Consider the following 12,176-nt stretch of genomic DNA (forward strand, 5'->3'; position numbering starts at 1 on the left):
ATGTTTTGCCACCTCACGCTTGGCGAGTAGCAGGCCCAGGGAGGCTAGCCTGCGGACGTTCTTGGGGAAGTTCACTGTGTAGCCCAATAACGCAACCTCCGGAGTGGGAACCAGCGTGAGCTCCAACATAACGCCAAGGATCTCATGTATCTGCGTCCAGTATGATTGCAGTCTGGGGCACGTCCAGGACAGATGTGCAAAGTCAGCGTGTGGTGCAGCGCATTTCCAACATGTGTGCGGGCGCGCAGGGTCAATGCGTGGAGCCTAGCTGGGGTCATGTAGCAGCGGCGAAGAAATTTATAATGGAGGAGCTTATGTCGACTATTGAGCGATATCGCGTTAGTGACTTTGCAACAAGCGGTCCATTGGTCATCTGTGATCGGCCTACCCAAATCTGCCTCCCAGGCCGCTCTCAATCGGCCATCCTCACATGGAACCAGCGCCGCGCATGCCTTATAAAGCTTGGAAACCATATGGGCACCCAAGTCCTTGTCAATGAGGAGAGTTAGAGGCTCGAAGGATGCTGGCTCGAGAGGGAATCCCGCAATGTCTGAACGAGCCGCACAATAAAGCCGGCGCAGGACAAATTTGTCCATGAACGTGGCCTCACTGAAGCGCTCCTCCTCCGAGACCGAAAATATGTGGCCCCCAGGGTAGAGGTCTCCGATCTTAGTAAGGTGAAACTTGGTCAAAGTACGCTGAACCAGCGCCTCCCCCGTGCCAGACAGCAATCCGGGGTTGGGAAGTGGAAGAGAAGAGGAGTAGAGGAGAGGCTGGGCTAGATAGTGAGTAAGACGATGCCACGCCCAGCTTGTGGTGGACACCGTTTGAATATCAACTGGGTCCCGGGGAACCCCCTTTGGCAACACAGCCGCTAAACGGCCCGGGAGAACGAAATCCGCCTCGGGACGCAGGAACGGAATACGAGCGTCAGGGTGGTACCAGGCATAGGCGTGCGCACATTGCGCAACCAGATAGTACAAATACAGATCCGGTACCCCGAGGCCGCCCCTATCAGGAGGGAGCGTGAGGGTCTTCCAACCGATCCGGGGGTGCTTCCCGCCCCATACCAGCCTGATCAGCTGGGATCGCAGCGTGGAGAAGAAGGCCCGGGTGATAGGGACAGGGATATTATTGAAGAGGTATAAAAATCTAGGGAGAACTATCATTTTTATGATTGCAATTCTGGCCGACATGGACAGTGGGAGCCTCAACCATCCCTCCACCTGTGTCTCCAGCCTGTCCAAAGCGCGGCCATAGTTGAGGCGGATAAGTTCGTCCGTGTTAAGATGGATCTGTATGCCCAGGTACCGAACCGAGTCAGAGCACCACTCCAACGGGTACTCGCACTGCCACGGGGAGGTGCTGCTGGTTAATGGGAAGATTACGGACTTATGCCAGTTGATGCCCAGCCCGGAGTGTGCGCCGAAACGAAGGATCTCCCGTATCAGGGGGGCTAGGTTGACCTGCGGTTCTCTTACATACAGTATGGTGTCATCTGCGTAGAGGGACGCAAGCAAGGGACCCGTCCGGAACTGGAGACCCCTGTGGAGATGGCGCTCCTGGAAATGTCGGATCAAGGGGTCCATGGCCAAAATGAACAGTAGCGGTGAGAGTGGACAGCCCTGCCGCGTACCACGCGTTAAAGAGAAGGGACAGGACAGCGTGCCATTGATACGCAATCGGGCCGTGGGGCGGCTATACAAAAGCCGCGTGGTAGCAAGGAAGTTCTCCGGCATGCCCATACGTTGCATGACGGAGAGAAAGAAAGGCCCTTCTAGAGTGTCGAAGGCCTTCTCGGTATCCAGGAGGACCGCCGCCGCAGGCGTGGCAGGGTTAATTCTATGTAGGACCGTGAAAAGCGTTTGCAGATTTAAAGACGTAGAGCGACGCGGGACAAAGCCCGATTGGACGGGCGAAATGATAAATTCCATCAATTGAGAGAGCCTGTTGGCCACTATCTTTGCCAGGATCTTGTAGTCAAAGTTTAAAAGGGAGAGGGGCCGATAGGAACTACACAACGTCGGGTCCTTGTTTGGTTTTGGAAGTAGGACTATTACCGCCTCGCTGAGGGTAGCCGGAAGGGAGCCGCGCTCCAGAGCCTCCGCATACACTTCTATCAGTTGTGGCGCCAGCTGATCAGAGAAAGCCTTATAAAAATCCCCGGAGAAGCCATCGAGGCCGGGGGCTGTGGACCCGCGAAGCACCTTAATCGCCCCGCGCACCTCCGCCACAGTTATAGGCTCCGCCATGAACTCCTGCATGCCCTTATCGAGGAACACAAGTGCGATTTCCGACAAGTAGGCCGCACGAGAGGCTGGGGATTCCCCCAGCTTGGTCTTGTATAGTTCGGAGAAGTAGGTCAGGAATTCGTCTCTGATCTCTGTGGGAGTTGTGCGGAGCGAGCCATCCACGCCCCTCACCTCAACTATCAAGGACTTACCATACGGAGGCCTCAAAGCCTGAGCCAGTGTGCGTCCCGGCCTGTCTCCCTCACCATATCTACGCGCCGTCTGGTACTTCCCAAGATACAGAATCTCCCTGTCCGCAGCCTCCCGGAAGTCAGTCAGGAGGCGAAGCCGCCTAGCGGACACGTCCCCAGCCTGCCCAAGCTGCGCCTCAGCATCAATCGACTCTAGCTGTGCCTCCAGTTGCTTAATGGTTGCGCGCAGCGCCTTCAGGACCCCAGAGTGCTTGGCTATGCAAATCCCCCTGATGTAGGCCTTAAACCCCTCCCAGAGCGCGGCCTGAGAGTCTACAGATCCTGCATTAATCGTGAAGTAGTCCTCTATCGCCTCGGAAATCTCGTGGACAAATAAGTCATCCAGCAGTGCTCTCCCAGGGAATCGCCACTGTCGCTCAAAACCCTCGGGGTGCGGGACATCCAAGCGGAGCGACACAGGGGAGTGGTCTGAGGGAGAGTAAGGAGCCCACCAAACCATGGGGACAGGCCCGGGGACAGCAGCCAATAGTCAATTCTGGTCCAAGTGTTGTGTTGCCCCGAGAAATGTGTGTAGTCAGTGGTGTTTGGGTTGCGCCTGCGCCAAATATCTACTAGGGAGAACTGGTGACAAAGGTCCAAAAGAGCGCGCCGCGCCCTGGGCTTGGAAGGAGCAGCCCCAGATGTGCTATCCAAATCAGCATCTAGCAATAAGTTAAAGTCGCCGCCAAGAATGAGGCACGCTGGTTCAAGCGTCGCAAGCTGGGCAGTCAGCGCATGAAAAAATTCCGGGGAATCAGTGTTAGGGGCATACACACATACCAGGATGACCGCATGACCCATCAACACCCCTCGTACTATGCAGAAGCGACCCTCCGGATCCCCCCGGAACAGCTGGCAATGAAACGGGACTCTCTTGTGAATCAGCACCGCGGTGCCTCGGGCGTAATTGCTAAAATTGGAGAAGTATCTATGGGCGCCCCAGGAAGCTGCAAAGCGAGCGGGAACAGAGGTGTGTAAATGCGTTTCTTGCAGGAAGGCAATGTCGACCCTGTGTCGATTCAGATAGTGTAGTACCTGCTTGCATTTTCGTTGATTGTTCAGGCCTCTGACGTTCCAAGACATGAGTGAAAGGCCAAGGGGGGCTTCATGTAAGCCTATGTGTACCGTTGCTGCCATACCACTAGCAATGAGAGCAGGAAAGCAGAAGCGTCTCCGTGTATCCGCAAAGTTACAATCTGACCAGCCATGTCAAGAATATCAAAACTCCCCATCCCGTCCCCCCACCCCCCACCCAGCCACATCACGCAAACGTGAGGCAAACCCCAACCTGTGGAAGAAAAGCGAAGTTTCAAATAGCAATACCAACGATATACAATTGAACAAAAAATAGGCATTGTAAGCCAAAAGTGCTCCCGGCGGTGTCAACCAAAGGGGAATGGCAACGACCCGCCGCCGACCCAGCACCACAGAAAAAGCAAGGACATAGCAAAGTGTCTCGAACTTCCCCATTGCAAACAGACAGAAAAAGAAGTCTAAAGCTGCGTTGCGGGCACCGACTCAGCCAGGCCCAGAGCCGGAGAACAGGTCTTGGCTAATCGCAGAACCACTGCGCGGAGGAGAGTGTCCATCCTCATCGCCCCCCGAAGGGCCCCTGCGTGGTTTATATGTTCGGCAGAACTCCTGCACCGCAGTAGGATTGTCAAATATCCGCGGTCGGCCATCGATGTCAACCCTCAGCCGGGCCGGATACAGCATACCATACTTAAGGCCCAGGTTGCGGAGCGCAGCTTTCGCCCCAACATATTTACGCCTAGCCTCCTGTACCATGGCGGTAAAATCAGGGTAGAACGAGAGTCTCGAGCCCTGCCAGGTGATCTCGCCCTTCTCCCTGGCCAGCCGCAGGGCCGTGTCCCGGTCTCGGAAGTTCATGATCCGGGCGAGGAGGGAGCCCCGGGTTAGGTCGCGGCCCAAGTGAGCGGTGCGCCCTCTCTACCACAAAGCCTGGTGTGAAGGAGTCTCTCCCAAAAATGTCCGACAATAGTTGCTCAACAAAAACATCCAGCCTGCCGGTAGCCGTGGATTCAGGAACCCCAGTGATTCGGACGTTATTGCACCGACTGCGCGATTCCAAGTCCTCGTTCTTGATGGCCACTTCCTTTAGTATGCGCTCCAGCCGGTCTAAGCGCTTGGTGTCCTGCACTGCGCCATCTTCCACCGCAGATATTCGAGCCTCAGCCTCCCCCAAACGCTTATCGTGGGCCTGGATCTTCGCCCCCATCGTTTCTAACGTTTTGTTCAGGGCATCAAAGCGTCCATCGAGGGCCCTGAATCCAGCACGCATCTCTTGAAGCCATTCTGGGGATGGAGCAGCAGCCGCCGGGCCAGAGGACTGGCCTCCAGCAGGGTCCGACATGTCCGGGCGTTGGTCCGCCGGCTGATCGTGGAGCCTTTCAAAGGGCAAAGTCTTTTGCTTGGGGTCCTTTCGTCCCATGCCCCCACCCGGACAGACTGCCAGTCGCGGGTAGGGTGCCAAAAGGCGGCTTCAAGGCACTGGGACGACGACTCAGGAGGAGAAACGGCTCCGCCACTTCTTCGGCCCGCAGCGCGGGCGATGCAGCGGTCCCTCGCAGGCTCCGGCCACGTGGCACACCAGACCCGGGCACCAGCACCGGCCGCACCGCTACAAGGCGTCCTCTTCGCGCTAAAGACCAGGGGGCGCCTCTCTGGGGGTCCGAGTCTCGGACCAAGCAGCACGGGCGGCCAGCGGGGCGACAGCAGACGCGGCCAGGCGACTCAGGGCCGGGGAGAGGGAGCCCGGACGGCGCAGGCCGCAAACCCCAGGAGCAGCCGAGCCAGGTCCCAGGGAAGGGGGGCAGAGGCGGCCCGGGCGCTAGGGTCAGCGCAGATCCCCTCCAGCCCACCCCCACCGCCAGTCAGCCGTGCCGTCGCCCCTCCAGGTCCCCAGACCGCAACAGCGCGGGGAACCCGAGAGGGGCCAGCGAGGGAGGATGCGACCGCGGCGCCGAGCAACGGCCCAACGCCCGATCTGCCCCAGGCCAACGGCGGTGAAGGGGGCGAAGCGGACCCACACCAGACCGCGCCCCAGCGCTCAAATCCCCCCCCCAGTTTCCCCCCGGCCACCCGCATCACCATCGGCCGCCGCACTAACCTCCCCGGCCGCCGAGTCAGGCCGCCATCTTGGGCATCGGGTCCGCTCGGCCCTGGCGTTCTTCGGTCGCTCTGGGCGCAGTCGGGGCCAGATCACCACTCCGGGTCACTGCAGGAGAGCAGGGGAGTCAGCGCCGGGTCCGGGCAGCCTTCGCCCGCATCAGGAGGTCGGGAAAGACAGGTTTGGTGCTGAGTCGGCCATGGAGCTTCAACACCGCGCGGCCATCTCAGCCCGCGGCTTGGCCACGCCCCCGGGGAGACAGCAGTACTTAATTAGTAAAGTAATAAAGTGCAGAAGCCCATCGTTTTGTTCAGAAGCCCGCAGTGTGTGCTAACGAAGGTTGTGTAGTGTTGATTTCACCTTATGCCTCTATGATCCACCACCAGACACTCCCTGCCTGTATCATTCCTGCAGGTTCCTGCTTTCTCCCTCTTCCACTGGTGTTCTGTCATTCTCTCACTCCTCATTTTCCACTTTTCTGTTTTTCTCTCTCTCTCTCTCTCTCTCTCTCTTTCTCTGGATCAAAGTTTATTGAGGAAAAATAATTGCCAATCCCCAAAAATGAGTACTGGTGGGCACCACCTGCAACCACAGGCTCAAATTAAGTACTGGGAGGCAGGCAGCAATCCTCTAGCTCTGTGATTACTAGGAGACACGATAGTGCATTTTATATTTGTGCACAAGATATATGAACACAACAGAAAGAAGTGGATTTCATGGGAAATACACTGTGCACACATCGGTTTCCACACTCCACACAATCAGGCTGGGGTAACAAGAGAAAATAGAAACATGACCCAGCCAAAAATTAAAAGAAGCATCCATACTGCCCCGGTAAAATGGAGCACTGGGACTCTCAAGAGGTTTGACGGATAGTTTGATCAATAACGGTTGTAGGATTAATCTTACTCTTTGCTTCCAATACTTTCCACATTACTTTTCCTCACTTGGAAAGTGTGCGCTGGTGTAAGCTGTTGTCTTGTGAAATTTAAGCCTGATAATTCATACCAGTCCCTAGTGCAAGTTATATAAATGTCTACTAGGAAACAATGTGTGTTCTCTCAGGGTTGCTTGCCAGATGTGGAGGCTGCTAGGGAACAGTGTTGGGGGGTGGAGGCTGGGGCGAGAGAAGTGTTGGATAAAAAGGGGAATAAAATCTAAAACACTACTTACCTCCTTGTCTCCGGCCACCGCCTCTCCTCTGCCCTCCCTTTGTTCCTGGCTCCCAGTAGCACCCAGACTTCCCTAAACCAATCACAAATCTGCTGTCACCAGCATGACAGCAGCTTTGTGATTGGTCTGAGTGGCGTGTTTGGCTGCCCAGGCAGTGCCTGGGACAGTTCTCCACCCGGCTGTGTACTACAGCTAGGTGGAGAAATGCTAAGTGCGCATGACAGCTTGGCCAGCACCAACCACTCCTCCTCCCTCTGATGAGAGCCCTGCCCTAACCTGGCTCCATACTAAAAATAAAATGATAATAACGTTCTGCTATTACCATTTTATTGTTCCTTTGCACTGCTCAGAGAGCAGTGGGGGGACTCTTCACATTAGCGGAGGAGCCGCCGCTGCTTGCCAGGCTGGATAGCTGATGATGCTTCCATCAACCTCTAAAACTAGCCGTCTACCAGGGGTTTACCTTGTGTCCCAGGAGGCCAGTCCAGCCTTGTTATCGGATATTAAGAGTGGCCTGTCAAATTCCAATCTCTGTGCAAAGCCCTGGTCCTGCAGGGTTTGGAATTATTAGTCAAGCTGTCTTCATCACACCCAGTAATGATCGTGGGCAATAACGCCTGACCCCTGAAGTAAATCTTAGCAGGCGAAACCCACCAGAGTTTCATGTGGCAAAAATGTATGGTAATTGCCAGGACATGTGGATTTTGGAGCATCACGCACAAAATAAACATGTTATTCCTCATTATGTTGGAAAAACTTGTAATAGTTGCTATTTACTGCGTCCAATGAATAACAACCCTCCCCCCCAGGGCATTATAATGTATCATGTGCGATAACTGGAGCATCAAACACCGGTCCACTCACAGCGAGGGCCTTTCTGTGCCGCTTTCTATGGGTTGTACAATGAGCTCCGTTATATAAGGCACTTTAATGGGCAATAAGAGGCTTTTATTAAGTAAATGAGCCTTCTTGCAATAAGCAGAAGTAGCTGGTATGCTGGTGGAAACGTTTGTTGTGTTCAAACACCCGGCAGTCAAGGGACCTGTTTTGCATTCCAGGACACTGATTAAGCAGGCCAGACAGTGTACAAAGAATGCTTTCACTTCAGGGGGAGATAATCTTCTGGGTGGGATAATGTCCTGTAGCTGATAATGACAGCATGCCAATTAAAGCACATGGTCTTGGAAATGGAGAGCAAAACACTTAATGCACACTTGGGAATTCAGCGCAAAAGGGATGCGCGCCCTGTTTAGGAAAGATTTGAAAACAAGCATCTTTGTCAGGACTGCACCCCTTTGTTCTACTCTTAGATTAGGAATACTCTCTTCCAACTCTGTACTGCTCTTCCACACCCCCTTATAATCCCACCTCACATCCTGCTGCTGGTCCCACGCACTGCACACACCCGCCTTCCTCTTCTCCAGTTTTTAACGTGAATTCTCATTTGTGATGTACTTGAATCCCAGCTGAGCCGCAACAAGGCAATGTGATGCAACCTTAGATTTAATGTTTGCAACACCTTATAACAACGAAGCATTTTTACACCCAGGGTGGGTATTTGAATTAAACGTCCTGCCATGATGAGCGCTTGTGTAGAGCTATAGACGTAACATATAAACACGTCAGTGCACTGCACGGAACCTCTAGCGTACCTAGAAATCATCACAGTGTATTTAAATATGCTAATTCATACACACCGGCGCTATCCTTAACGTAATGGTCCCGGAAGCACCTTCCAGTGCATGCCCTTAAAACACATTTCAATTGACTGGTTTCAATTGAACAACTCTTCACACACAAGGGAGAGGAGGAGATCAAGCTGCTGCACGCCCTCCGAAGACATACAACTATCACACCTCAGTGTGGCAGCTATAGGTAGAGTACGAGCTACAGTATTACTGCAAGGCAGATGAATGTCAACCCAATTTGGACGTTCGCAGCATTCCAGTCCAAGTGCATGGGGAGGAGAAGATCATTCTTATGGAAGAGGAACCCTCACACTCTTAATTGTGTCATGCTTCATCATCGGCAACCTCTCCCCACCCTGGCAGTTCATTTGAACCACAGCAGTATGCAGAAGTGTCTGTGGATGCATGTACAACGGCAGTGGCAGATGACGCCCAGCGCACAGTGATTCAGCATGGACTCTGCACACACAACAAAGGACCCTCACTCATAGATTCTAGCACTGGCCCTGTAGCAGTGCTATACAGCTTGTCTGAAATTAAAAGTGGCTTATGATCTGATTATTTTCTCATAATTTCCCAATGAAGAAAGCAAGCTCCAGAAATGACAGAGCCTCATCATTGTCATCAAGGAGCCGGCCAGAGGCAGTAGCCACAGAATGAGTACCCCAGCCCACTTTAGCTCTGCAGCCTCAGCTTCTCCCCCTGAGCAGGCCACCATTGAAAGGACTTTCCACGCCCCAACCAAAGCGAGTTTACAATAGTTGGTTCTCACTTGTAGCTTCAGTTCTCCTCAACTCTACACACCTACCAAAGTAATTAACACATCACCCCTTTCAAAAACATGAGCACCTTATCACCATGAATATACGTTCTTCTGGTGGGCTGTGTCTACCCCTAGTCACAAGCCCTTACCTTTACCCGAGCTGCACTCCTCCACACCACTGTCAGCCATGGAAGTAACCGAAAGGCAACCGCCAGAGCTTTATATTAATAAATGAATGTCAGAGAAAATCTTTGTTAGGTTGGCCTGCACTTGGCTGCAATTACCTCTACACCAGCTTTTCAACGTGCTGAACTGCGTGTGGGGACCCCCAAAACGGTTATGGCCACTTGGACATCAAAAGGGATGACACTTACCGGTCGTTCGTGCTCGAGGATGGACGACTTTCCTGGTTCATATTCAAAAATACTCCTCGGCTCTGAGCGAAATTTGCGTGTGTCTACTTTCCTGTCCGGAGGGTCCCAGTCATGCCTAGCAAGGGGCAGAAGAGGTTCGTGAGCAAGGGGTGGTCCATCAGCTTTTATTTTTCTGCTGCCTCCATTTTGATTTTTTATTATCTGTTAATTTCTCAAGACTTTGAATGACATTAAGTAAGGCTACTACAAACAAGGTTATGCAATATACCGTCCCTTCATAAAGTAGGGGTTTTTATCACAAGAGCCTTTAAAATGTTCTACATCGGGGCTCAAAAGAACTATTTTCTCGGTAAGGGTAACTCTGTTTTAAACTATATTTTCTTCTACGTCTCTTTACTCCAACACGGATGTTTTTATTTGGTGTCAAAAAGCTGCTACCATGGGAACACATAACTAAGCATATAGTGTAGACCATTGAATACAAAAATGAAATGATCGCCTTTAACAGCAATAGTCAGTGAAAAGAAAGGCACACAAGATGTGTCATGCACAGTTCACTGGAGCCCTTAGCAGTTGTGGCCGCCCTGAGAGGGACAGTGCTTCAGTAAATTGAAGTAAAGAATCAGCCATTGAAACTGTCTAATTAAAGTTGAAAAAATACATGAAGATGCCCAGAAATTGACTTTTTTATGTTTATGAGAAGCACTTTTCAGGCAAAATAGCATTTTACTTGGAGAATGCAACATAGTTGCACTTTTCCCGATCCTGAGGGCAAAGGAAGGGGGTTTCAGATTAGTCTGGCTGCTCATGGCAAGAGATGTCCTTCCGGAGACTGTCTCAAGTAAGAAGCTGGCACTTAGGACCACAGCCCAGCTGCCTAGGATCCTGCAGAGGTATGATTGGTTGCTGGGCAGGCCGAGCATGTGCAGAGCTATAATCGCCTCAGGAACTGTCTGGAGTTGGGTGGGTGTTAGATTGCCCTGGAAGGATGTGAACATTGCAGAAGCTGGGAGCTGTGCATGTAGTAGGCACTCTGCCCACTCGTCCTTCTGCACCTCCCGCACAGCCATCACGCAGCCAGTGCGAAGCTCTGCTCAGAGTCTATTACCAAAGTCAAGGGCCTGATTGTAGATGCAGAACGTTAGAAGTTGTAGGCCCAAGCCTACGATTTCTGTAAAGTGCCATTGCATCCGGAGCACTTTCACAACCTATCCCGTACTGCACTTTTTTACCACTAAAAATAAACCTACAAATATTGTGTGAAAAGCAACTGGGAGTGTTGGTGAAAACCCACAAGGGTACGTGCTTGGCGGTGTTCACAACAATTCAGATAAAAACCCACCTTCGGTCCCCCTCCGGCAAATCTGTATTCCCACCTCTAATAGTCTGTTTATCCATCCACGGCACATGGCAGAGTAGGGGAATTAGTGCAGTCATAAATGTGATTTAAAATGAATAATGTCTCTAATCCAGATTAAGTAAATCAGGATTTAGGAAGTCTCCCCAAATTCAATGCCCTGCAGTCATAAGCACAAGTTACAACTGCTAAAAGGCCACAAAGGAAATGTGCATTAGTTGAAACAGGGAACAGAGAGAAGAAGGTAGTGTCCTTAAAAGTGTGCAAACGAACACCGGGCCTCTCCTGGGTGAAGCCCAGCGGCAAATGTGAGGGCACCAGTACCCTAAATGAACTTCTGTCTACACGGACAAGATATGGATTTTTTATTTGGTTTGTAGAATCATTTTGGGTTATTATTAGCATCTTGAAGCAAAGACTGAAATATCGAACATAAAAGAACCTGACTCATAACAATGCCATAATGACAAAAAATACAATACAATTCAATATCCTAACAGCAGCAAAGCTTGAAAACAGGCAAATGCAATTTAATTTCCCCGAAGTATTATGAGAAGCTGCCACAGACACAAAACATGTACAACTTCATTAGGGAGCCAGGTTTCCATGACAATATTTGCTGTTATTCGCTCTACACTTTTGAGCTGAAAAAATGATGTGGAAAGTGTTAGAAACTGTTTGCTTAGATTTGCAGTCTTTCCACAATGAAATGGATTAATTTAGATTTGAGTGGCAGTCTGTTGATTCTCTATTCCCACCCTAAGATTTATAAATTCAAAGCAAAATGCAAGCCTGTACATTTTGGAGCAACCGAGCTTTGTATTGAAACCCATTGATATCACAATAAGTCCTGACAGTTCGAGATTGCTTCCTCTTTCCTTCGGGCTGGGCGCTGGTGGACCTGCAGGAACACACCAGGGAGTGCAGGATTTGCTGAGCGGAGTCGGTGCATGGCTGAGATGCATAATGGCAGGCGGGATGCATTTCAGGTATACTTCAGGGAGTGAACCTAGGGCAAGCGCGGAAGAATGGCATCTTTCGAATTCAGTTGCAGTACATTTTATTCGCAGCTTCCCGCCAAAAATATCAGAAGTCTATCAATTTACCGAGGAAGTGCCGCTTGCTGCCATCTGACATTCCTACAGACATTATCTTTTCAGAGGGAGGCCCTTCAGATCAGCCCTCCCCCCATCCCCCTCTGTCGCGTTG

The 12,176-nt window shown here is 51.7% G+C and overlaps 1 protein-coding gene across 14 annotated transcripts in view; it reads right to left on the reverse strand.

Moving 5' to 3' along the window:
- Positions 1-12,176, reverse strand: part of SORBS2 (sorbin and SH3 domain containing 2) — a 665,007-nt gene that overhangs the window by 223,525 nt on the left and 429,306 nt on the right. For all 14 annotated transcript variants that reach the window (XM_085641964.1, XM_085641952.1, XM_085641951.1 and 11 more), the window contains one exon: positions 9,611-9,725. In XM_085641964.1, coding sequence (XP_085498090.1) covers positions 9,611-9,725 — 115 coding nt within the window. The remainder of the gene's footprint in view (positions 1-9,610; positions 9,726-12,176) is intronic.

This window comes from Triturus cristatus, chromosome 2_2 (assembly GCF_964204655.1).
Source record: "Triturus cristatus chromosome 2_2, aTriCri1.1, whole genome shotgun sequence".
Lineage (NCBI taxonomy): Eukaryota > Metazoa > Chordata > Amphibia > Caudata > Salamandridae > Triturus > Triturus cristatus.